We start from the raw sequence: 27,463 nt of genomic DNA, 5'->3' as shown, positions 1-27,463 counted from the left end.
ACTTTGTAATCTAGTCTACAGAGAGTTCTGCTGAGAACCTACCGTTGCTCCGCTAAGAAGATGCACAGTATGTTACCATCAATCCTAAGGTCTTGATTTTGAGAAGATTCATGCAAAGACACTCATTCCTAGTGTCTTGTCTGACTTATCGCCCATTTAACTAAAATCAGCAGTAATGGGGTTTCAAAAGAGAGCATCTGTCTGGCTCCCCTCCCCCCTTCTTCTAAAACGAGGTGTCAAAGCTTAATCAAGGGGATAGAACATTGCTTTTCAAGTAAAAAAGAGACATGGTATTCTTTTACTTAGTGTCTAAAAATCCCAGTACCCCCTACAATCATGATGACTGAGTTATAGGAGAGCTCACCACTTGGGAAGAAAACACACACACTTCATTAGCAGTATTGGCCCAATCATTCAGCAGGAAACTTATTTAGAGGATATATGTGATAACAACAACAGTAATAAAATTAATTTTCCCATAGCATATATTTCAAACACCAGATGGATAGCAGGGAGTCAAATGGGATGAGTATTCATGGTATAAGGTGAGGAGAGTTGACTTTTATCTGGTTAATTAAGTTGATATTGATCAAAAGTTGAATATGAGATACTTAGTCTTTTTATTTCAATGAATTTGTTGCTAAATTAAAATATCAGAACAATTCACCTAAAATCTGATTTTTTTTTTCTGTTCATGAAAAGTAGACTATCTAACAAACTTGTGCTCAAATCCCACAGGTACCATTTATTGCCCCTTACATGAGTTATGTGGTGGCTAATTCTCCCTGTTGGCTGCTATTCCCCATTGCCTCCTCAAGCAAATAGGTTTCATTCAACGATGATATTTTTTGGTCTCTGTAGGCATCTGAGTTGTGATCTCTGTCTAATGTTGAGGGTTGAACTGAACACTTCCTTTCCAATGACAAAAGTAACACAAAGAAACTGAGTTGACCTCGGTTCCTTACTTATCTTTCTTGACTGTTCCTGAGATTTCTGCTAATGGGATTAGCCCAGTGGCAAAGGCGGCCCTGGTCCTCTCCTCTGAAATGCTTATCACAAAGTTGCCAACGGCTCCCTTGAGAAGAGAGGACTGCACCATACAAGAACCTCATACAATACAGTTTTGTATAGAGAGAATCGTAATTATCCCTTGAATACCGAATACAGTCCTACATGTCAGCCACACAAGAAAACCTCACTGTAGGGGTCTGTATGCCTCTAGGGCAGTCACGCCCCCAGGGAGAGTGACAAGACCATGTCCAGGAGCAGGGATATTTGCAGGTTTAGATTGCTACCACTGACTGAATCTAGCATATGACCTGAGCAAATTATAACCTAACCCTTTCTCTTTTCCTTTTATGCATACAGCTTTGTTCTTACATCTATTGACACAGAAACCTAGACCTTCCTGCTTTTATCATCTATTTGCATAATTTTATTTTAATATATTTTAAGGTAGAGAAAACATACAACCATGTACAGGTACTGAAGAAGACTAATTAGAAGATATTCTTTTTAAGGTATTTGGGGTAAAATAATAAAATCTGTTATCTAGTGGTAGAACTTGAAGAATAGTGAAGTCAAAGTTTATTAGGTTAAATATCTGGGAACTGTCCTTTCAAACACGTCTCTGATCTATGCGGGCATTTCCCTTGGTTATTAGTCCACTCATGTCTTTGCAGACCCTCTAGGAAGGTGGGCAGATATCTCTGAGCCCGTCCCCTTCTACAGTTCACAGTGACGTTGCCATTCTCTGCCATGGCTAATGCCTTCCCTTTCTTACCTATTGGTGTTCCCACGCCGTAACCTTTGGAGTCAATGAGGTTGCCGATCTGCGTGAGGTTGCAGTTCCTCTGCGTCACGTATTCGATGCTGGTGGACTCCATGAGCAGTGCGTAGTCCGTGGTGAGCACGCGCTGGATACCCTCGTCACTGTTTCTCACCAGGGCCGTCTGCTGCCGGCTGCTCATGAATGCCCACATTTTCTCGTAGGTGGAAATCTTGGACTTCTGCAGGGACAGAAAGCACACCTGTCAGCAGAAGATGCTGAAAACATGTCTCCCAAAGCCATTCAAGTCCCAGTGGTTCAAATAGCCCAGGGAAGAGACTCCATCTTCAGGTGGGAACCCAATATTCATGGTCCTGGGACTGTGGTAGAGAAGAACCCAGTTTGCTGCAGGAAGATGCTCGAAGTCACTGAGCCGGCTACTGAGAAAAAGAAGATTGTGCCTGATTGGTGAGACTTTGGCTCAAGGTCCTTTTGTTGACTTCAGTTAGGGAAGGGAGAACATGTTATCAATAAAAGCATTTGCCTAATGAACTGTGTGGTTTCAGCCGGTAAACATCTGATGATGCAGAAGTTATAATAAAGAGCCACTTATCCAAGTGTGGGGAGGTCAGCCTGTCTCTTGGCACATCTGGGAAAATTATTTCCTGTCAGGAAACGATTTTAAGGGAAAATTGTTTTCTTAGATGTGTGAAACTTTAAAGTTGTCAAAGACATTAGAAATGGGCTCATTCAAACTGCTGTTTTTACAGAGGACAGAATTTTTGGTACGGAAGGTTTGAGGACTTCATGAAAGTGACAAAACTAGTTCATATCAGAGCTAATACTGTGCCCAGGACCCCTGATGTCTCATTCAATGCTCTTGTGCTGCAGCATGCTCACTTTGGATAGGTGGATGTCCATATTGTCAAAAGTTTTCAAAGAATCATCTCATGGACTCATGTTAATGCAAACCTTGGAGTCAGTCTCCACATAAAAACAATTCTATGAATATCTAATTTTCTACCATATTTACATTTTATGAATAAAAGAATGTCATAACTACTCAGAAAACTAAAGTTCTTGTTTATGGAAGTTGAGGACAAAACAAAGGAAATGATCATTCATGGTAAACAAAGTATAAGAGGTCCTTTTAGGCCACCAGGAATTGAAGGACATGGAAGGGTGTGAAAAGTTTCAAGTAGAAACCCACATGCCTGCTGTTTGCCCATCAGGTGTGGCTCTTAGATCACCTGCTCTGAAGAACTGTCTGTTTTTCCAGTCCGTGGCTGACCCCATCTGTGGTCCTATTGCATGAGACCAATTCCAAGTCAAGATGTGACTTACCTGTGAATCCTGACAGCACTCAACGTCATCTACGCTCAGGATGTGTTCACTGACCATGTACTTGGTGCCTTCACAGTACCCAAGGGCTATAAAACAACGTCTACACATTCACATTCAGTGTCTCCTGATCTCATCACAGCTTCTAACACAGGTCAGCATGTTCATCATGCCACACATGTTGAGTAGCACCATTTAATGGAACCTTTAATTCAACCACATTTACTGCTTCCTCCTCAGAGTAGAGGGCTGTCTGGGCTGCACTCCTGAGGTGCTGGGGGAGACATGTACCTGGCACAGACTCTTTTGAAGCATTGAGGGCAGAACTTTTTCTTGGCAAGAAAACTATCTCTTAGGGGAGGACTAGGTCAAGTCAAAGGTACAGGAGACATTTAAATTCCTTTGACCTTTTCCTGCTGTTCTAGCTCCCACTGAATAATGGTAAGTAAACACCCTCTGCTTTCATTTAATGTCCTTTCCTCATGCACAAGGCTTGCTGTTGTGGGGCTCCACAGCATTCCACGTGGAGATCCATAGACCACTGGAGAAGCCAGGACTTCAGGTCGACAGGAGGCACAGAACACAGCCAAGGAAGAACCTTCCTAACAGTCAGGTGACGTGACCCACAGAGGTCACGCTGGCTGGTAGAGGAGCTGATACAGCATGGGGGTCTCTGTGTTCCTTTCTCCTGAGTCCTGACAATTTCACACCATCTCCCATAATGCTTATTTTTTTGTTAGGTTTGAAAGTACTGTTTTGGAAGTAGTTAAATGAGATTTATTTCTTCTTAAACAGAGTCTTCATTTTTAAGACACAAATCTTAGAGATTCCTTTTTTTTTTTTAAATTCAGTGAGAGGAGGGGAGGCAGAGAGACAGACTCCTGCATGCGCCCAAACTGGGGTCCACCTGGCAAGCCCACTAGGGGGTGATGCTCTGCCCATCTGGGGCCTTTGCTCTGTTGCTCAGCAACTGAGCTATTTCAGTGCCTGAGGTGAAACCATGGAGCCATCCTCAGTGCCTTACTCCAATTGAGCTATGGCTGAGAGAGAGAAGGGGGAAAGGGAGGAGTGGAGAAACAGATGGGTGCTTCTCCTGTGTGCCCTGACTGGGATTTGAACCCCGAACTTCCACTGCCGGGCCGATGCTCTACTGCTGAGCAAACCAGCCTGAATCAGGGAGTCTTAAAAATAGGAGCATATTTCATGGAAAATTATCATCAGTGTGGAAAGACCAAGCCAACTGTTGGAATGGCAGTCTGGAAATTTTTTCACTTCTAAATCTTCTGACGTGTCAGCTTGCTAAATCACTCTAAATAATACACATTTATAAAATGAAAACAATGATTGCCTCTTATTTCAGGGAATATGTCAAGGGTTAATTAGAATATTTGTAAAGTACTCTGAGCTCCTTAGCCAAAGTCACTAAAACTGAAAAGGCCTCATTTATTAAATCTGAAATCATCCAGTATATTTTGTTTTTTAATCCCGGAAGGGCCTCCGGGTGAGAGCAACTCATTTGTCTGCTTAAAGCTGATTATGTAGCTATTCTGATGCTGATGAAAGGTTGTTGGCAGAGAAGCAGCATTTTTCCATCTAGAGTCTGTTATGGGGAAGGGTCACCATACCACCATCTGACGAGATTGTCACTTATTTCTCTTTTGCCTGTAATGCACACAAGTCCCATACTCTCTGGGAGGCAATTTGCAATGTGTTTTTGTGGAAACATTTATAACCATCAGCACATGCCAAGTTTACTGCATGCCAGTCATGCTTCTGAATACTTTGCTGATATTAATTCATTTGGTCTTCAAACTGATCATGTGAGAAAGATCCCGTTACTACAACCTGGAGAAATGGTGCTGCCAGGATCTGATCCTGAGAGGGAATCAGCTGCGTGTCTTCATATGCAGGACACCAAGCTCCTGGCTGGGTTAAGGTGAAGGGTTCCATGGGATGAGCACATCTTCTAAAGAAATAATTTCAGGAAGAAGCCGTGGCGTCTTCTAGCACAGGCAGAGCTGTTGCGATTCTTACAGTCATCACAACGGATGGGATGTATAATCCTATCATTCAGTAGAATGAATAACTACACAATTCTGCTTCAGACCAATATGCCTGAAGACTTTATATGTAGATCCTTGTTTGTATATATTTGTTTTTGCATCTCCCATAATCCCATACTCATTCATGCACACAGGGGAAATTGCTAATCTTTAATCTTCGCTATCTTAATGAAAGTGATCTTATAAATGTGGTAAATATATGCATTTAGAACAGATGAAATACCAAAAAGTTACATTTTTAAATCTCCAATATACTTTTACTTTAAGTGAGTCTGATTTAAGAAAATGTAAAAAAAAAAATCAACCAAATACATGCAAATCAGTTCTGTAGAAATCCAAACTTATAAAATAGATCTATCAGAGGTAAACAGTTGTCTTAAAAATAGCCATTTCTTATAACCCATGATTAATATATTATTTCATTAAATAATAATAATTTCTTTTTTTTAAGATTTGATTTATTCATTTTGGGGGGGGGGAGGAGCAGGAAGAATCAACTTCCATATGTGCCTTGACCAGGCAAGCCCAGGGTTTTGAACCAGCGACCTCAAAGTCCCAGGTTGATGATTTATCCACTGCACTACCACAGGTCAGGCAATAATAATTTCTTATAGTGTTTTAAAATTTTATTCAGTATATAATAATCACTCTGAAGGAAAACTATCTGAAGAAAGCGACTATAGTGCAATAAGGGGCCTCTCTCTTTCAAAGGTATATAATATAATCACTGCAGTTGATTATGCTCTGATCTTGAATTGATGGAAAGTTATGACATTTTGCAGAATCTCCAAGGTTTTAAAAATTTATGGGTTCCCTTTAAAAAATTCCCTCAGTGGGATCTAAACACCTTTGCCGAGACATTTTTCGTGCTTTTCTCCTGGGTAGTGTTAAAGATTGGTTCATTGCAGGCAATTCACCTGGCTTTGAGAAAGGTTAACGTCCACTGACCTAATGGATTTTTCCCTAAATGAATACATTTCTCACCTCCAGGGACTTCACATTTTGGACACCGATGGTAAATTAGCTGGATTTTTAAAACATGAGCTACTACATCTTATATGAGGAGTGCCCTCTTATGCAGAAAAGTGTGAGAAATATCTTGCCTTCTATGCTTCCTTAAATGACTATTGCTGTCTGAACCTCCCTGCCTCCCATGATGGCTCACTGCCTCAGTCCCTCTGGTGCAGTGCCTGGTGACTTTCCTGAAATGCCTTTCAGGTGGATGAGGACACCTGACCGCTTTATGGAAGGAGATTATAAAGGTTAGAGCGTCCCTTATTCCCACAGCTGATCCAAGTCCCTAGACCGTGAAAGCCAGAAATGACAAGTCTGTTGTGACTTTTTAAACCCATTTTATCCAAGTCATTTTAGACTGAATCATGATCTAATCTGTGTAATCCTCTGACTTGGGCCTGAGAGGGGAGTGATTTGCTACAAAGCGAGCTCCTCCTGAGAAGTATTTCTCCCTCAACTGTTTCATAGCCAGTGTGGCTCCCAGGACACACCAGCCACTTCTGTCTGTGCGCGTGCACGCGCGCGTGCACACACACACACACACACACACACACACACACACACGTTCCACACAACACTGATCCATGGGTCTGCATGTAGTTATCCAAAATTTATACCTTCCCCTCCCGGGCAGTGCCAACCTCAAATACTTGTCTTGTTAGAGGTCCTGGAACAAAGTAGAAATCAAGCTGAGTTAAGTTCAAGTGCCTCCATCTGCTTCTTAGCTGACGTCTAAGGCCAGCATCACCCTCTGGTGCCGACCAACCTATCACCAGCTGGTGGTTCTTCTGAAAATATATAACGTGCACACATGGGAAGGGTCTTCAAGGGCTGAGGTCTTTGCCTGGCCTGGCCTCTGAAGGTCTTTCCCACCATGGGCACTTTTGTCCAGGGGTCGCTGACCATAAGGGAAGCTAAACAAAGACCAAACTGAGTCTTTTACATACAGAGGGATTGGAAAAATAGGATGGATAGCTATGGATATGGGTTGGACACTAATGGGGAATGCTGTTGGTGATCATTAAAATAATATCTCAATTTTTTTGTTGTTTACAATTTGCCGTGTAGTACTGTAAGCACGTTATTGCTCATAAGTCACTTAATCTTTAAAATAAGCTAATGAGTTACCTACAATCCTCAATTTATAGACAGGGAAATTGAGGCACAGAGAGTTTAAATAAATTGCCAAGGTCCATAGCTAATAAGCAGTTGAGTCTGAATTTGAACCCAAGATGTCTGGATACAGAACATGGAGTCTAAGGCTCTTCCCTGCAAATGTTGATTAGTATTCCAGCATTTCATGTTAGTCTGCTATCCTCCATCTCTGAATAATGGACTGAAACCATTGTTCTGCCTGCAGGATGTTTGCAAGGGGCAGTAAGAAGTCCTTTCTTTCAGACCTCAAATGGTTCTCAGACCTTTTCATGACCGTCTTTTTCTTATATCGCCAAAAAACAATTGTGATATGTCACTGTGAGACCAAAGTTTGGACTATTTCATTCATCCCAAAAGGCAATTAATGGAATTACAAGGAGAAAGAAGGACATTTTTGTATATTCCCTACTTTCTATGACAGATGGATAAGACTAGTATCTTAGTGCTTCATTATAAAAGGAAAAGTTGTAGTTGGATGTCATAGCTATCAATTATGAGGGGAATAAAGCAGGAAATGGGTCATGTAGGCTTTCGGAAAGGACGGTGCACAATCCAACTTGTGTGCTTAGAACCTGACCATAACCTGGCCACTCTCGGTTATTTCTGAAGTGTGGTGGTCATCTCAGGAGGTTGGAGGACAGGGAACACCATTGCTGGTCAGGTGTGAAATGGTGGAAGAGATCAGTCAGTCACTAGCAGATGGCTGAGTAACCCATAGAGTTCATATCATGTTATTAATTAGTGTCATCCCAGGTAGGAAAATAGAAGAAAGATTGTTGAAAAGTTTTCTGAAATGCAGTCTTTTTATGTTCTGAATTATTAATATGCTGACTCATACAAAGGACTTGGAGAATTTCCTAAAACAGTTCTTCAGACCATTGTTAAAATACTCTGCTTCTCTTCAAACTTGTCCTTCCTGCTAATCAGCCTGAGGGTGACTGACACCCTTTACCAAATAGGTATTAGATTATCCATGGTCCTTAAGTTTCAGAGTGTTGGTGACCTTGAGAAAAATTTCATGGTTAATAAGCCTCATTCACTGAGTGACATTGGTCATGAAACTTAGAATTGTTCTTTTTTTTTTTGAGGACATCAGCTAGAATCTTGGCTTTCTAATCCAGTACCTTGTGGATATGTGTGAACTTGAGTTTATGACTTAGTCCCAGTTCTCTTGTGTACATATGGCCCCGGATGGTCAGTGTGGTTATCCCATATTCTAATGACCAGTGAAGGGAACTACCGCGGCCTCCTTGTTTTAGACTCTATAGCCTCACCTGAATTCACAGTGTGGAACCTCATCTGAGCTATTTTTTTAAAAAAACAAAATTTTGTTTTTATTTTATGTTGAAAATCAAATATCTCAAATCTGAACTCTAAGGGCACATGGTATGCAAGAATAGTAAATTCTATCAAGAGAAGTCAATGGCTTGACCAGGTGGTGGCACAGTGGATAGAGCGAAGGACTGGGATGCGGAAGACCCAGGTTTGAAACCTCAAGGTCGCTGGCTTGAGTGCAGGCTCATCTGGTTTGAGCAAGTCTCACCAGCTTGAGCCCTAGGTCACTGGATTGAGCAAGGAAGGGGTCTTTTGGTCTGCTGTAGCCCCCTGGTCAATGCACATATGAGAAAACAATTAATGAACAGCTAAGGTGCCACAACAAAGAATTGATACTTCTCATCTCTCTCCCTTCCTGTCTGTCTCTCTCTCTCTGTCACCAAAAAAAAAAAAAAAAAAAAAAATCAATGGATTTTGATTGGAATTTTAGTGAGCATTTTCTGGTCACAACCTTCACTAAAAGCATCTCAGAGGCCAGTGTGAGGGATTAGTGATTTTATTTATGGATTTTGGTAATGTCTACAGTCCTCTCCACTTTGTAACTGACTATTTTTATTTTTTAAAACTGTCAAACAATGTAGAATCAACTTAAAAGTGAAGAGACAAGTTTCTGCCCAAAGGAGACACACACACACACACACACACACACACACACACACACACACACACACACACACACACAGAGTTTTTTCTGGGAACAAAAGCACTTTGTTACACTGTGTGTGATGAAAAAAGGCCTCTTGTTAGATGTTATCTTGCACTCACATGGAGATGGGACCCATCTGGCTCCAAGGAGGAGAAATGATCCAGGTTGGATTAGGCAGGTGTAGCTTTTCTTATTCATTTAGCAGCTCAAGAGGGGAGATTGTCATTGACTCAGGGAGAATGGGAGGGAGGCAAAATGTTCCGTGGAGCCAGGTCAGGGCGTCCTTGTGACTGATGGCTGTCACCCAGGGACAGGGGGTGGAAGTCCCTGGAATGGTTACTGTCCTCCTGGCATGATCCAGTGTACAAACCCTGAGTATGTCCCCTCTGAAGCTTCCTGACAGCTCACCTCCCTTGAGGGGAAAGCTAAATCGGATTTAGTCCTTGTTCTTTTTTTTTTGCAAATAAATTCCTTCTTGATAAATAGGGTTGCTGGGCTAAAAGCTAACTTGTAAACAGAGGAAGTTGGCAATGGTGTCTCTTGAGTCATGGATCTTTGTACCCCCCAACTACAGTCTTAATGTGTGCCCCCCAATTCAGATATTAAAAGTCTAACTCCCAAAGATGGGGGTATCAGGTGGTCAGGCCACGGGAGGTGCTTATGTCATGAGAGTGGAGCCTTTGTGAATGGAATTAGTGCCCTTAGGACAGAGGCTGCAGAGAGGTCTCTGGCACCTACCACACGTGACACGGGAAAGGCCCTCACCCAACCGGGCTGGCACCCTGACCTTGGACTTCCAGCCTCCAGACCGCGAGAAAGAAATGTCTGTTGTTATGTCACCAGTCTGTGGCTTTCTGTTATAGCAGCCTGAATGGACAAGGGCACCTCCCCATTTCCTTCCCTTCCTCCCTCCCTCCCTCCCACCCTCCCTCCCTTCCTCCCTCCTCTGATGGAGTTCCAAATCTGGATTAATTAGTGCATTTTTTCATTTATTGAAAACATATTGTCTGTGTGGCTACTATGTGCCAGGCTCTGTTTTAGGGTTCTGGGAATGGCATGGCCAACAAAACAGACCAATTCTCTGTCTTCCAGGAGCCTACCTGCTGGAACTCTGAGAAGTATGACTGAACTCTGGCTCTTCCACGACTAGTTCTGTAAATTTCAGGCAAGTTCATTTGCTGAGCAGTGCCTCATTTTCCTCATCACACAATGTTAGTACTTATCTCACTGGGCCTTTACGAGAACAAAACGAGATAACGTGTGCACAACGTCTAGAAGCAGAGGTGACCATGAGTGAGTGCGAGACGCCCGTGCTGCTGTTCTCACCATCACTGTGGTTCCTGTCTTCATGTTCATCTTCCTGAGATGCCTGTGGCCTTGTTTCCTGGCAACCTGAGAGTACCAGGGAACAAGCAGGAGCCCGCTCTGAAAATGCCTAGTGCACTTCACATGGTCACCCCAGGCCATGCTCACAAAGGCACGTGAGCAGACACAAACCAGAGTGAGACTGCGGTGCTAGGTGATCCATGGGTCATTGGTGGTTTTCACAAAGGGCAGCCCTTCCCTCTTCTGTGTCTGCACCTAGTAGAAGGTGGTACCATCTTCTCTGCTCCGCCTGCCCATGTCCTGATACGTTAGAACTTCTGATGTTACTGAAAGAGTTGAGACATTTCAGATATTTTTCAGGCATAACCAATTCTACTTTGGCAGCATCCCTCTGTCCTATATGCCTTGTGGGGTGGTGACTTTCCTGTTCCTGATGCATGTCATGATGAATCACTAGCTTGGGAGTATCTGTCTCTCTTCATACTGTTGATTTTAGACAATCCAAGCTTTCAGAAGCTTGGAGAGCCATATAGTCCATGACACTGGTCCTTAAAACAACTCTTGTCCAAGGAAGAAACCACCACACTTCACATTCATTCAATCTATGGACATATTTCTTAAAACTAAAACAAACAAACAAACAAAATGTTTACAGATCATCTTTGTAACATGACGAAATGCAAATCCTAACTTTTTATATTACTCTGCTTTTTGATAAACCTCTGGGTATAGTTCACTCTTAAAGTAGGTTGTTATTAATAATTCTTAAACCAAATTTACTGCACAGGTGATGCCTGTTTTGGAGAATTAATACTGTTATACAAAGAAAATGGTCACTTTTTCTTACCCTTAGTTTTTGTTTCTAAATTAATATTCTTCAAAAGTCTTTTTCCACTTAATCCTGGGGTGACAACTTCATTTTTGCTACTTTGGGTGTAAAACCTTCACAAAGGTGTACAGTTTATTTTGATTATACCTGCTGTTTTCATTTCTTTTCCCCTACATTTACATCTTAAAGACGGTTCTAGCCTGTTATGGACCAAGCATTTGACTTTGAACAGATAATTTAGGCTTTGTTCTCTTTGTAAGTAAACCAAAGGGCTGAACTTGGTTGGTTATTGCTAAGATGTTTTGCTGTCTTTAAACCTCCCCGGATCTATGAAAAATCAATCCCCCACCCCCCAGGGAGCTATAGGATCTGAAATTTAATAAAAAAGTACAAAGGCTTATTTCCACAAGCAAGGCAGAAACCCGTTTCATTAAAGAGACTCGAACAATGAAATGCACTGGACAATGAAACTATATGGACTCAAGGGATTCTCCTTTGGTGCCTCTAAGGCACTCAGGCTACTGGGAAGCTCTGGGCCTCACTGGGAGCTCTGTCCCGGGTGCAGATACAACGTCAGACCGGAGTCTCCCGGAATTATTTTGGTTTTAATTCTCTAAATAAATTCCCTTATCAACCCATTTTACTGTCACCTGTTTCTATCTCATCAAATACAGAGCAGAAAGAAAGAAAAAAACCAAAAAACGATGATATTCCAGTATTCTGGGTGTCAGAATTTCAGATTAAGGAATCCTTATTTTTGTAGGTTCCATGCCTGAGTGATTAATTATTGGGTAGTGAGGCTTTATCCAGAAAACAATACTCCTTTTGTTTCTGCAAGGAAGGCAAGAGAGGGTATCACAGATGCTGAGATGCTGCTCTGTGGGTCTGGGTGTGTTAATCTGGCGGTAAAGGGACCAAAAAAATTGCTTTATGCTGACTACTGAGGGCATGTGGTTTCCTGGTCATAGAGTTATGTCATTAAAAATTTTATTCACTTTCCCCCCTCCCTCCCAAATTGCCCAACATCTTTTGTTTTTTGGGGAGACTATTTTAGTGCGCATTTTCCTCTCCCCAGCATGAGATGACCACTGCCAACACATTGTCAGTTTCTTACCTTGAAGAAGGTCATCGTTGACCCATCTCTGACCGCCCCGTACTCTATCTTGGTCTGCTTTGCCAGGTCATCCGCGGAATCGATGGGGGACTCCATCCTCTCCACGGTCAGGAAGGCGGCCAGGTTGGCCGTGTAGGATGAAATGATGATGAGAGTGAAAAACCACCAAATCCCTCCAACTATCCTGGTCGATAGAGCTTTGGGCATCAGCTCTGAGCCTGTGGTGGTATCATCAGAGTGAGAGTGTTAAGCAGGGTCAGGAGACAGGGAATGCATAATTTGAACTAGTCTAGGGAGAAAATGCATTTTTTGTGGCATAAAAATTAGAACTCCATCAAGGACTCTGCTCTCTGTGTACAGGTAAAGTTGATGCATTTTTTTTTAAAGAACATTAAGCAAAATTTCAATGATCTCTTATCATTAATTCCTTCTGCTGCTTAAAGTGTAATTTATTGACATTGGATGGCATCAGGTGGGTTAAAACCTGAGATGATCTATGTCTAAAATTGATAGAGTTAATTTTGTTACTTTGTTTTGAGTTTGTTTGCTTGTTTTGGTTGAAAAGTCAACTCCAGGCTTCTGGCTTTTTATGACAGTCTAGTGTACATCTTACTGTGTGAAATAAAATGTTCTAGGTCTCTATACAACTATGAAAGCTTTGAAATGCTAATGTATCTTTATTTAAGGTTAAAGAATGTGAGAACCTTTCAAAAGATTAACATATCGTGCCATTTATCTTGTGTACTTTAATAAAACACAGGAATTTTACAAATCAAATAAGATGCTGTCAGACTTCAGAGTAGATGAATCATTTTTTTTATTGTCTTATGTTATTTTTAGAGATGGCATTATTTTTTTCTAATGTAGATCCTTATTTAAATGAAAAGAATATATTCAATGACAAGCATAAATTTATCCTTAAATTAAGTACTATTTCTTAATTATACTTAAAGATAGGCTGTTTCTCGGTGAAAGTGGTCCTTCCTGGCAAAAATGTACATTTTTTAGACTACTTTTTATTTTATTTTTTATTTATTTTTAATTTTGAAAAATTACTGAGTTTAAAGAGAGAAAGAGAGAGAGAGAGAGAAACATTGATTTGTTGTTACACTTATGTATGACTCATTGGTTGAGTCTGGTATGTCCCTGACCCGGGACAGAACCTGTCACGTTGATAAATTGGGACAACGTTCTTGCCAAGTGAGCTACCTGACCAGGGCTAAAAACATACTATGTAGAGTCATCAGATGATTTCTGATTATTAGTAAAAGAGAACACAGAGGCACTTAATGTGTGTACCAAAAAGCCTTTCTCCCTAAAAGACAGGCTGTGTGGACCAAGCTTACTTACAAAGGGGAGAGGTGTCTATGAGAATTCTCTAGCTCAAAGCACTTGGTCAGGCTGAGCTATGGGAACTTTCCATACACCCAGCAGGAGAATTAGAGGAGCAGGAGGATAGATAGAGCTTACTCCATTTACACCAGCTCATAGGTGAATACTGGCTTGTCTGTTTGTATAATACTCGCCAGTGCTCCTGTACTTAGCACTTCCTCCATGAACTTGGGCATACAGCAGTGTATGGGACCACTGGAAACACCCGAAGTTTAAAAATTCAAATGGTTAAAGGACAGCAGGTGAAATATCAAATTTGAAGAACTCTTTCACTATTCTAATCACGTGTTTCAAAGTTCTATAGTTCACGGTTTCAGAGAGAGAAGAAAACTGGAGTTCAGCCATCGACAAATAAGTGAGTTTGTGCTCCAGTTTAATTTATAAATGGACACACGTATAGCTCACAAAATCAAAACCAGCTCAAGGCTCTTGATAAGCCGATCAAGGTTGACAGAGGCTTTGAATTAACGGATATCTTCTCATGCTATTAGTGATTGACGTTCTTTATTCCCTTTAATGAAGTGAATGGCTTCACTGCTTTTTATGTTTCCTTTGTTTTATTTTGTTTGAATTTGGTTGTGTAATATCACATGGATTTATAATAGTTTCCATTAAGTTGCCTCCCAGGATTTAGTAGAATGGTTTGTTGCTGTTGTTTTAATCTTGAGGTTTAATGGGATTTATGTGCCTGTGGGTATGTGTGTGTTTACTGCCCAAGGTTGTTTCATATCTTTGTACTTAATTGATTTCGCAGCCTTGTGGCAGTATGATATTATTTTAGCTCTTTAGTTGGTTATCATTAAAAAACCATTTATTTCACAAAATAGCCATGGGAAATAAGTAGTAGAGTTAATAGATACATTTTCTTAGCTTATGGGTATAGATTTTCCTGCTGTAAATTCATCTTTATGTTATTTGGATGTATTTATTAAAAGATAAGGTTTTAGGTTTATTACTTGTATAAGTATGCATTCTATGACAGTGAAACTGGACAGACATATGGATCACTGTTGACATGTAATAAAAATAATGAAAGTTCACATCTATCACACTTAAAATACATATTATACGTTTGGGCAAAGTTGTCTTGGAAATTAAAAATAATTAGTAGGAAATCACTCAGATTACATTTTAAACCCTTGGTGGATGGTATGAATGACACTTCTCGACATTTCATGGTGTTTTTTAGCTTTCACAGGTCTCAATGTTCATGGTGATACTGAGCGGTATCTTCCCTCAGGTAGAGATGACTCTAAGTTCAGAGCTCGAGAGGATGGAGGTATGGGAACAACAGAAAGCAGGTAGAACAGTACTAGAAAATACTTGGGGTGAGAGACAATACTTGCTGAGGTCTCTTTAGTGCCGATTACGGCAGACATGACAGCCAATCCCGGTCCAGACTTTGCTCGCGCTCTGCGGGAAAGAGAGAGTCGGATCATCACAGTAACAGAGGAACTAAGCAAGATGGCTTCCAATTGAGCACAGGGACAGGCTTCTGCCAACAGACAGCGTGCAACAGTGACCACAGCAGTGAGCTGCCTGGTCTCAGGCCACACGCTGAGGACAGGCGGGCTGGCAGCCACGGGTACCACCGGTCTATCCACAGCAGTATTGGTGTCACCTGATAAGTGTTTTTCGGCTTCTTGAAGAACAAGCAGAGTCTGGTTGGGGCTGACTGTCATGTACCCAAGGTAGTGGTGACTGGTGGACACTGCATCCCACGGTTTGCTGTGGGTGATGGTAAACTCCACACAGGAAGAACAGGAAGGAGGGGTGTCAGGGGCGGGACATAGACATGACAGGCAGTCAGGTCATATGCACCTGTGAGGACCTGCTGCTGCTCTGTGAAATTCAGGTCTGTTCTTTCCTCTTCCAATGGCACAGGAGACAGCACCAGGGAAGGAGGGGTCCCTGCACCCTTGGACAGCAACTGCTCATGAGATAAAAGCTCTATCACGCAAAAACACTGGTAGAGCAGTGCATGGCTTCTCCTGAGGTTTCCTGCAGGATTTACAGTTCTGTGCTTTGCTCTAAATTCATGTCAGTGGCTTCTGGGAAGTCAGGCACTGTGCCTATACCCGTTTAGCGGCATTTGCGTGAGCTATGCTGAACTGAACGATGAGACAGTTTACCCGCTGAACTCCCTTGTTGGGTATTTCCACATTGGAGATGCGTGTTCTGTCTCTCTCTAGTTTGTAGACACAGAAGGTAAACGTTTCAAGTAGTATAGCAGCCCCCTCACGAGACACCCTGGGGCTCCCTTCCACCCCAAGCCACAAACATGGTTAATATAGATCCCAGTGGACTTTTCCTTTGCCAGTTTATTTTGCCACTTATTGTCAAATCAGATATTCCAAGCAGACCTGCAACCTCTGTGACTTATGATTCCCTTAGATTAATGTGTCTAATCTGGGGAAGTATTTTCTACACCATGCGCCTGAGATCAAAGCTGAAGAAACCACAAAAAGAGCTAGGTTTCTTCCCAAGAAGAAAGTTGTTAAAACAACTCACTCCTTCCCCAACCAAATCAAAATCCCCCCAAATGATCAAAATATGTAAAAATCTATTGCATTTCTGTTGTTGGGAGTTTTATTTCCCCAACCTCTCCAGTTTACTATTGTAATGATTACCAGGTGAGGGAGCTTGTACAAGTGACCTGGAAGCTAGGATGAATCCCAGTAGGGTTTAGGGGAGTGGTAATGAGGTGACAATTTTAGGAGGAAAGTAAGTCAATTTAATTTTCAAAGGATTTCAGTCCCACTCCTTTCAAACCTCTGGCTTGCAGAGTTATGGTTTGAAGGGAGAAGGCTGATGCCCCCACCTACACAGATGTGTAAACGATTTCTCAGGTTGTTTGTTTTTTAACTTCCTGCTAGGAAAATTTGTACTCAGAGATGCTTGATAGAAGGTTTATTCCAGTTACGCAGCAAGGAAGTTTCATGTAGGCGACATTTTGTCTTTGCTATTTTTATCCCTGTCTTAGGAAGTCAGGTTCTGGGGTTTTAAAAACCCTGAGACAGGTGTGGAGCTTAGCCCCGCCCCGCGGTGGAGTGTACCAGCACAAAGCTGTCGGCAGACCGTGGGATGCGTGTGACGGACCGGGCCGCCGCATACCTTGCTGCACGAGAGCTCCAACTCCAAACCAGAAACTGTTTAGTAAAGTGAAATTGTTTTCCACCACGTCTGAGTCAGGGTTGCACGGGTGGGGGTTATACCACTCGTAGGGTGTGAACCTGCAGTAGTCAACAGAGACAGCCTGTCAACGTCAGATGAACACACGCAGTGCCCGCGACCCCTGCCACACGATGCAGAAAACCCAGCAATGAACGGAGAAAGTGTCACATCAAAGCAGGGGGCATACCTGTGAACTTAACAGCTATGGGGGCCAAAGTACAAAGGAGCCTTTAGCCAACACCTTTACCAAACATCTTATTCTTAGGACCTCAGATCTCTGTCTATTGAATTCTTCTGAGTTTTGATCCATTTTCATTTTACTGAACAACTATATATGGACAGCAAAGAAAGGTCCACTCATCCCAGGAATTTAACCTGTGAAGCAGCCATGCCCCAGCACATGCTGGTGGCACTGGCTCTAATGCCGAGACACTGTGTGGGGGGCATACCAGAACCAGGGGCGACCTGCTTTCAAGGGGCCTTGGTGGATGGAAGCTCAAAAGGAAACTGTCTGGTCTGGTGAGTTTATAATGCATCAACGGAGCTGAAAGTTGAAAAAAAGTGGTGAACGAAAAGGAGGTCTGGATTTTGGAATGCATTAAGTATTTGGGGGATATTTCATGCAAAAACAAAAATCACAACCCTTCAATGAAGAGACAAAGTTTAAACTCAGAAGTCTCCCCACCCAGCAGGGGGTCCATTAGTGCTGACCCCCCAGCATGTCTCGCTGGGCAGCTTTGGCTGCACAATTCCTTCTGCATTTGTTTTTAATTGAATTGTTTCCAGAATGATGCCAATCTTCGTTGGGAAGTCGACCTCGTACATGTCGCTTCACCCCTCTAGTCTTGGTTTCTTGATTTGTATACCTGAAGGGGAACCCCAGATATTTCTGAAGTGTATTAAAATGAAAATCTGGGGAACTTCATAGGTTTTTGGATTTTTTTCTGCTTTCTATACCTCTGACTTCTATAGCCCAGAGAAGTCTCTGCTCTGTGGTTATTATTAGTATTATTATTTGAGTTATCTTGCCAAAGGACACTTGTTTTTCCAGAGAGGCATTAGCAGAGGCTGCACAAGGTGGTCTAGAAATGATTTAACATGCAGTTGCTCTGAGCAGGGGAAGTTCAGCCACAGGACACTGCATCCCTGCAACGCCAGCAGGAGTGCTGGAGTAACATTGACATGCTATCAGGCCATGGGGGACATACGGGGTGCTTGGCAGCCCAGGCACACCCTGCAGGTTGGGCCACCTGGGATGAACCAGGAATAGCCAAAGGCAGGACACAATGTGGACCTCACACCAGGAATGGGCCAGACGGTTTTCTTAGGAAAAAGCCCCCGGAGTCCCTAAGCCCTGAACTCTTTCTGGAAGGTGCGATGTTCCTTCATCAAGTCTTGGGGGGGCAAGGTGCAGCCTCACAGCTTACCCACTGTAACGGCATCTGACTCTCCCCGTGCGCCCCATGAGGCTCTGTGACGTTTAATCAACAGTGCCGTGCCCATACATTTTAATTACTGCTTCAGCAATATAATTAAGTTTTGCATTTATGCCTCTTATAACCGGACCAGTTGGCTGAGCCGAAGGAATGAATACCAATGTTAATGAACCTACTAATTAAAGCAGGATGCAGAGTAGAGATGCTGTTACTTAAACAATACCATTGCTACTTATACAATGACTTAAAAATATTAATTGCAATAAATTAGGAGGCTCGTGCATTCAAAGGAAGGAGCTTTTCTAAGCAGACCGTAACACCTGGCAGCCCCTTCCCCTGACAGCCTGGCACTCTCCCCACAGAAGCTCGGATCATTGAGCTCACCACATCACTCTTTGAATGCAAGTTCTAACTTGGTCTTGTTTCAGTATTTTATACTTTGCAGTTATAAGCGAACAATTAATCTATTTTTTCAAAGGCACAAAGGACGACCGTCTAAACAGTGCTGTGAGTCCACCTGCTCTGCAGAGATATGTTCGATCCTTTCTTTCCAGAGTTCTGAGGAGCTCAGGGCATGCGTGGACAGGGGGATAGTAAATGACGCTATGTCTCTAAGACATGGGCTTTTCAGAATGGGGCAGACCTCCCTGTGGCTGGGGTGTAGATGGTTCAGCTTGAAATTTCTGATGTCTGCTTGATGAGTGTCAGTCTTAGACCATCTTGGAGGAAAGGTTAACATATGACCTTCACCAGTGAAATTTGGAAGCTGCTATCCCCAACTGATGCTGGTCTTTAGTACGACAGAGAAAGGGACAGATGTACTTAGAACCTGTGTCAAAACTTGCTTATCAAAGAGTAGCCTTCTGTTGAAATGGAAAGGTTCATTTTTCCAGGGTTAAGTTGGATAGAAGATATAAAATGATGGTCACACACTGAGGCTCTGCAGTTGAAGGACTCTTCTGATGGCTGAGAATGGACATCTAGCATTGCCCGGGATGAAAACGTGCGTTCATCTTCCAAAGGAGAAAGCTCAAATTGACCTCCTAACAGAACTTCTGGGTTTGTGTCATGACCTTAGCACTACAGTGGTTTTATTGTTTTTTTTTTGTTTTGTTTGTTTGTTTGTTTTTTACCAGATACCAACTTAAAAAATGTGAATTTTTAAGAAGGCAAACATATCTCGAAATATAAGCAGACATTACGTCTAGAGTCTTAGTCTGTTTAAATTGTATGTGCAGGATAGACACAATCTCTTAGGTTCAATATTTTTTCAAAAAAGAATGTGAGAAAATGTCAACCACAAAACAAAAACCACTGGTGTGCATACCTGCAACAAGTCAGAAATTTTTATAGTTTTCTCTTGTTTGCACCATTGATGTTTAACTTCATGAATTCAGTTCAGCTGCACAAATGACTTTTAAGCATCTGTCTAGCGAGTGCCTCTGCCTAAATGCAGCGGCAGGCTTTCTTTTTCCTCTTTCAAAGGACATAAAAGAATGTACTTCAAAACACAAAGTCAAAAGCCTCTCTAGAGAGAAAGGCGATTATAATATTAACTTTTTTCTTTTCTACGTCTCTAAGCTTTGAATACAAACCACTTAGGGTGGTCACAGAAAGCCATTGTTTGTCTGAGCTCCTTGGTGCAGAGCAACCAAGTTGACAGTCTCAGCTATGAGGGTGGGGAGTACACATGAATTGGCGATTGCATTCAACCAGGCATGGCCTCCAAAATCTATTTAGCGCCTCCGTGAAGCGAAGCAGGAATGGAGAGAGGGGCGGAGTGAATGCAGCTGAGAGGAGGTGGCAGGGGCAGGCACCGTGCACTGTGGGGGCCGTCAGTGCTCCACTGCAGGCTGTTTCTCAGTCTGCATTCTAGGCAGATGCCTCCACTCCCCCACCAGTGGAGAGGGGGACAGTGATAAGTGGCGACAAGGAGAGTATAATAAACAAAGGCGAGCTGGTGTATACATGGCACAGTCGGGGAGCAGAACGACTGAGTGGGTGGTATTGATCTGGGGTGGGGGGAGGCTGCTTCCTTAACAGGAATGAAGTCAGAAAATGTTGGCATCTATTTCACCAGGTGCAGGTTACAGGGAAACAGACACAATGAGGAGGGAAAAATTGCTAAATGTTACTCTAGTTTGATGTATTCTGATGACAAAAATAAGGCAATTGAAAGGCACAGTTGGGGTCAAGTGTGAAAGGGCCCCCTTGACCTCTACATGTGTGAGAACTTTGGGTGCTGACATGATTCCTCCCACTGGCTGTGGCCAGAGATGGAGTTCCTCACACTCATCAGAGTCACCGTGGGAAAGAAACAGGCCTGGGAGCTCACCATTCTGCTGCCTGGACTGTCCCCTGCACCACCCAATGCGGGGGGGGGGGCAGAGCAGAGGCGCGGCATAGGAGCCAACCTAAGAGTTCTCACTCACTGTTGAGGGTACATCATCTGATAGTCATCATTTGTTTAGTGGCCATTCCAGGGTTGTATTCATTTCATGGAGAAATCAATGATGAGAAACGCACCTCAAAGGCGAGCAGCTCATCATTTACAACGTCATATCCAAAATGTCTCTCCACCTTGGTGCTATTGATCCCTGGGGTACTTCTTGGTTGTGGGGCACTGTTCCAAGTATGGTAGGATGTTTAGCAGCATCCCTGGGCTCTACCCACTAGATGCCAGCAGCACCCTTTGCCCGCAGTTGTGGCAACTGGAAAAATGTTTCTGGAACATTATCAAATGTTTTCCTGGGAGATAAAAATCTCTTCTACTTGAGAATCAATGATTTACAGTGTTATACCATCAAAAGGTACTATTCCTATACATGTTGTTAATGTATTATCTTCTGAGATAAGACCTATGGGAACAGAGCTTTGGCACTTTTTAAAAATTACTTTAATATTTGGTCAAAATTTGGAAAACAATCTACTATTTGGTGATGGTTCACTTTAATAGCTGTGGAGAAAAAATTCATTTCATTTGGAATGTATACATACCCATATGTGAGAACACACATTTGGTTAGTCTGACTGTGTCTGCCAGTGAATCTCTAAGACTTCTCCAGCCTGGGTTATTTTTCTAACCTTTCTTTATAATTACACCAGAGAAAGAGTTACCTGGCATTAATCAAAACCAGACAGGGAACAATGACTTAGAGTTAGCATGAAGAAATATTTCTCTTAGAGATTCCTGGAGGGAAAACAGAAATTGATTAGGGAGAAAGTTCACCATGTTCTGCTAGAAGATGAAAAAGATTGAAAATGAGTGGGAGACATACAAAAGCAATTATTATTATTTTTTTTACATGGTTTATCTAAGGGTATCAAACGTTTAAGTCAGCAGAAAGATAAAATGGCTGTTTTAAATTCAGCACCAACGGTATATAGACAATATAATCTACTGAAAGGTATAAAGATCCTTTGAAGAATTGTGTGGAGCAGAATGGTTAAATATAGAGTTATCTCAGAAAATAAAACCTACACTGAGTCATTGGTAGTGGCATTAAATACTTCATGCCTCCAGATTCTAAATGCACATGACGCTTCCTTTCATAGTTATTTCTAGAACTCTCTTAACTCACTAATGCTTTTAAAAAGAAATATTGCAAAACATTTTAAAGTATTTTTCTTTATTCCTGAGACTGTCACACTCCTGTTTTATGCCAGGCTCTTATTTGCTGTAATAGTTCTGAGCTAACATTTTTCTGCTTTGCTGAACGGACTATCCCAGTGCTCAGATGTACGGGCTTCACTTTGCTCTTCTTGTTGAAGCATTTCAAATTTATTAGTTGAGCCATTGCATTTGTTGTAATATAATCCCACGGAAATGTGTAAATAATGATCTTTCCTAAAATACTGATAAAATTAGATTAATATAATTTTCTTTTTTTTTTTTTGCGAGAGAGAGAGAAAGGTAGGGAAAGAGAGAGAGAGATGAGAAGCATCAACGTGTAGTTGTGGCACTTCAGTTGTTCACTGATTGCTTCTCATATGATTGCTTCTTTATGGGGGGGGGGTTCCAGCTGAGCCAGTGATCTGTTGCTTAAGCCAGTGACCTTGGAGTTTCAAACCTGGGACCTCAATATCCCAGGTCAATGCTCTATCCACTGTGCTACCACCAGTGATGCTAAAATTATTTCCTTATTATCTTTTAAAAGTATGTTTATAAAGAATTAGAAAGTATTCATTTACAAAGTGGCTTTCATGAGGGAGAAGCTGACAGATGAGGACATGGAGCAAAACTCAAACAGCACTTGGAGGTTCCCAGCCCGTGTTTACCGTTGCCGCACCCAGCCAGCCTGCGGTGGACCTAGTCTGCGCTTGTTGCTCAGCAGGGGCCGGGCTTACCTGGCGATCACGAAGAGCACACAGCTGACCCCCAGGCAGGCCAAGAGCACGTACATCCAAATGTCTGGAGACAGCGGGTTGAGGAAGGAGAAGACGCCAGGGTTGGTGCCATTCGGTTTGCGGTAGAGAATGCTGATGCCCAGGGTCATGAAGGGCTTGGAGAAGTCAATGACCGTCTCCCGCACATAGGTGATGGTGAGAGGAGCCACCGCCAGGTCAGCCCTCTGAAAAAGCAAGTTCGAGGTCATTGTCTCGGGAATCTGGCGTCCTGGCCAGCGTCTGGCCTTTCCCTGGGGACTCGGGTCCTCATTCTCAACTCCAAATGTTCCCCATGCAAGAAGCTTCCCGACCACTGGCTCTCATGTAACAAAGGCTGAGTTGTACAGTTATATTTACAAAAGTGTGTTTTTTTAGGAAACAGAAACCAGAATGTATGAAAACACACAGACAGATATATGTTCTAAAACCAAATGAATGAGAAAACTGCAGAATGATGTCTTTTAAAAGAGCCTGTAAGAGGCCCTGGCCAGTTGGCTCCGTGGTAGAACATTGGCCCGGCGTGTGGAAGTCCTAGGTTTGATTCCTGGCCGGGGCACACAGGAGAAGCGCCCATCTGCTTCTCCACCCTTCCCCCCCTCCTTTCTCTCTATCTCTCTCTTCCCCTCCTGCAGCCAAGGCGCCATTGGAGCAAAGTTGGCCCAGATGCTGAGGATGGCTCTGTGGCCTCTGCCTCAGGCTCTAGAATGGCTCCGGTTGCAACAGAGCAATGCCCACATGGGCAAAGCATCGCCCCCTAGTGGGCATGTTGGGTGGATCTCAGTCAGGCACATGTGGGAGTCTGTCTCTCTGCCTCCCCACTTCTCACTTCAGGAAAAAAAAAAAAAAAAAAAAGAGCCTGTGAGAAAATCATGGAACTAGCAACTTGGCCATAAACTTAGTTATGACAAGGTTTTGCCCTGAGCTGCACACTCCAGAATTCTTTATTTAACTTAAGAATTGCTCAGGTGCCTGACCAGGTGGTGGTGCATTGGATAGAGTGTTGGACTGGGACACAGAGGACCAAAGTTTGATACCCTGAGGTCGCCAGCTTGAGCGCAGGCTCACCAGCTTGCGTGCGGGGTTGCTGTCTTGAGCATGAGATCATAGACGTAACCCCATGGTCACTGGCGTGAAGCCCAAGGTCACTGGCTTGAGCCCAAGGTCGTTGGCTTGAGCAAGAGATCACTCACTCTGCTGTAGCCCCCTCAGTCAAGGCACATATGAGAAAGCAATCAATGCTTATCTCTCTCCCCTCCTGTCTATCCCTATCTGTCCCTGTCTCTGTGTCTGTCACACACACACACACACACACACACACACACACACACACACACACACACACACAAATCGCTCAGGTTTACTCTTCAGTCTGGAGGATGGCCCTACATGTTTTCATCTTTAAGTTTTGTCCTCACTTGCCTGTCCAAACGAGCAAACACCATTTCCAGGGTGTTTTCTTTTACTTTCAAAACCACTTTTATGATTCGGAAAAGTGAGACATTTTTTTTCTGACTCTGACTCAGCCACTCCACCATCCTCTCCTTTTACTCCTTGTTGTGCATTTTTTCAGACATTCAGCCGTGCACAGAGGAGATGGAATTTGGCTTACGTGATCTATAAGTTCTTTCACCATTCCGTTCCATTCCCCTTTGTCGTTCTGGGCTCCATATTTGCCATCGGGGACGAGTTTAACATCATAAAGGAAACCCAAAATATTGGACAATTCCTTCAAGAGATCGAGGCAATATCCTTCAAACCTGTCATTCCCGTAGAGGGGCTTATCAGATTTCCTGTACATCACGTAGGGTTCTTCCTGCACGAAGGAAACCGGACATGGAAACTGTATTATGATGGAAGGTTGGGCCTCCCTTCACAAGCTCCATCAATAGCCAGGCATTAGAAAGTATAGGAAAAGGATTTTTAAGATTTGGGAGCGCTGGAATCAGTCACTGCCCTTCTCACTTTTGCTAAGCTCATAAACTCCCATGTAACTTCCTTGTCCCCGCCCTCCTTAAATGCCACTTGAGTAAGTGGTGTGGCAGAGACTCAGCCACAGTCTCACGTTGTCCAGCAGAGAGGCCTGTGGGGGCAGATATCCAGGTGTCTGGCCTCCCGTGGTGCCCACAGCCAGCATCCTTGCATGCCCCACCCTCCGTCCTGGCTTTTATCCAAGAGCCTCACCTACTGACAAAAGGTAAATCTAAATCAGCTAATATACTCCTCACAAACATTAGGGGATTTTCAAAATGAATATGAAGCAATAAAATATCCCCTAATGTTTGTGAGCAGTTTTCATCCTCTTGTTCTTCAAACTTCTCATTTATTGAATGTTCTTATTTCCTTCTCTCTCAGCTGAATTTCATCTCAAGTTCACTCGTCACTTATCATCTATGCATTTTTGGTTGGTTTCGTTCAGGGTATCTTATTCTAAGATGGTTTCTATATCTTTTTTTATCATCAGCTTCATTTTCTTAATTGGACTCACCTGAACGAGGTCTTGCCTCTGAGAATTCTTTGCTTATATGCTTAAAGGATAAATCCCCTGTTCTACAAATAATGGAAGTATTTTTAGTACTGCATGTTAATAAGCTTAATTCTCATTTAACTAATCAACATTTTATTTTATAAAATTCTATTAGCTGCTATACTACTGATATGTCTTTTTATTTCTTCTTGTGATGCATTTAGGTGTATCCTCAAACAAATTGAGAGAAATAGAAACCTCTGTACTTCCATGTACTTTTTCTGCAGAGAAAGTTGTCACAAGAAAAACAGAAACAAAAGAGGTTTTAATTTGGGTGAGCAGGTCTCAGAAGATAATGATTTTAGAAATAAATTGTTCTCACGTGAGGGACTGAATCACATGAAGCAGGGATGTTAGAAAGTGAAGATTTTAGACATGGCTGCTCCTGCCCCATATCCTGGGGGCTAGGGCTGGAGCAGGGAGCAGGGAACAGCTGTACATGTGCAGTGGCTGGGCAGGTGTGTGATTGCGATTCTGATAGGAAGCAGGAACTCCCTTATTTGGGCTTTTGAAGAGCAGTTTTTAAAGAGGCTATTTGCTGAGAAATGAGCAGGGCAGAGGGGCACACGATGGAGCTGGGAGAAGGTGCAGATGCCAGGGACTGACCTCATCAGGGGGTGGTACCAACCAGGGCTGAGGCAGGCGGGGAGTACGTGTACCTGGGGTCCAGCATGGCGAGGGTTGGCAAGCTGGACCTCTGACAGGACAGGGGCCTGGTGAGAAGGACAGTTTCTGACAAAGTCAATGGAGGTGAGGGAGAACTTCTCTTATGTCTCTTGCTCACTCTCCTGGCATCTCACCAGTCTCACCAGAACACAAGGGACACCACCCAGGTGGGCTGGCGAGGGGGCAGAGAAGAGTTGCTCTTTGGAACATTGCTGGAATCTTACACTCCAATCCCATTATAGGTATACACAGACCCACGCTTCCAGTGTCCCCACAAAAACTAGACACTTGCTCACAGAGTTGTTGGCGTGGAAAAGGTAGTGGAAGAGTCCTCCAAGGTCTAGGGTGGGAGTATGGATCAGAGAACCCTGGGTGAGCCTCCCCGAATCCCATGCAGTCAACTTACCAGGATGGTGGTGACGATCAGCGTGCGGTTAGCCAGCGAATCAGTGACATTGTGAGACCTGTCTCTGCTGCCGTCTGTCATGTTGAGCCCACTGTTGGAGTTCCAGATCCCAATCTACACAGAACACAGTGCGTCAGAGGCAGCGGCAGGCAGCGACAGTGTTCACTCTAAGGAGAGGCCCTTCACCACCAGGGACGGGCACGGAGGTCAGAGTCTGGGAGGGGGACACCAGGGCATCACAGTGCAAGCTGCTGGTTGTAGGAAAATGAAACAACGGACAGACGGATGGACGTGTGTGCAGATGAAATAGGAAAAAGCTGTGCTATTTGGGGTGGAGGCTGGGAGGTCATTTTGTTTTGAATTTGTTAGACTTGTTATTTTTAAATGAAGAATTCTTTTCCAATGAACACCAGATTTCCTTCCAATGCACCTTTGTTGATCACCTACTGACCCTCCAGGCTCTGCGGGCACTGGGGCCGTGGTAGGGGACAGAACAATAGTTCTGCCCTCGCAGGGCTTATTGCCCATGGATGCAAACCTTCCATTGCCAACGTGGTACCGTCAGTGCCTCTAAGGGTTACAAGGAGCTACAGGGAGCAGGGTGGGTTCTGGAGAGACTGGGCATCTGAAGGAAAAAGATGCTTGGAGGGAAAGGTGTGGATGAGCACTGACTAAACTCTGGGCTTCTCCTCATCCGGGAGCTGGTGCTGGCGTTGGGGACTCTGGCAAGACTCTGTTGGTACCTCTATTCTGGGCCTCTCTCCTGTTACTCATCTGTATAGCTGTCTTGTCTGTCCACTTGACCATGAACTCCTTCAGGGAGGGCATGAGGGCATTCCCGTTCATCACTCATTGATCTGTGGCTCTCAGAGCCCCCTGTGGTGATGA

The 27,463-nt window shown here is 43.2% G+C and overlaps 1 protein-coding gene across 4 annotated transcripts in view; it reads right to left on the bottom strand.

Moving 5' to 3' along the window:
- GRIK1 (glutamate ionotropic receptor kainate type subunit 1) overlaps positions 1 to 27,463 on the bottom strand; it is a 323,076-nt gene that overhangs the window by 19,280 nt on the left and 276,333 nt on the right. For all 4 annotated transcript variants that reach the window (XM_066370386.1, XM_066370384.1, XM_066370387.1 and 1 more), the window contains 6 exons: positions 26,576 to 26,689; positions 24,589 to 24,792; positions 22,941 to 23,164; positions 17,098 to 17,216; positions 12,592 to 12,809; positions 1,784 to 2,009 (listed from right to left, as the gene is read on the bottom strand). In XM_066370386.1, the coding sequence (XP_066226483.1) occupies positions 1,784 to 2,009; positions 12,592 to 12,809; positions 17,098 to 17,216; positions 22,941 to 23,164; positions 24,589 to 24,792; positions 26,576 to 26,689 (1,105 nt within the window). The remainder of the gene's footprint in view (positions 1 to 1,783; positions 2,010 to 12,591; positions 12,810 to 17,097; positions 17,217 to 22,940; positions 23,165 to 24,588; positions 24,793 to 26,575; positions 26,690 to 27,463) is intronic.

This window comes from Saccopteryx leptura, chromosome 2, assembly GCF_036850995.1.
Source record: "Saccopteryx leptura isolate mSacLep1 chromosome 2, mSacLep1_pri_phased_curated, whole genome shotgun sequence".
Taxonomy (NCBI): domain Eukaryota; kingdom Metazoa; phylum Chordata; class Mammalia; order Chiroptera; family Emballonuridae; genus Saccopteryx; species Saccopteryx leptura.
This window is presented reverse-complemented; position numbering and strand designations above follow the sequence as displayed.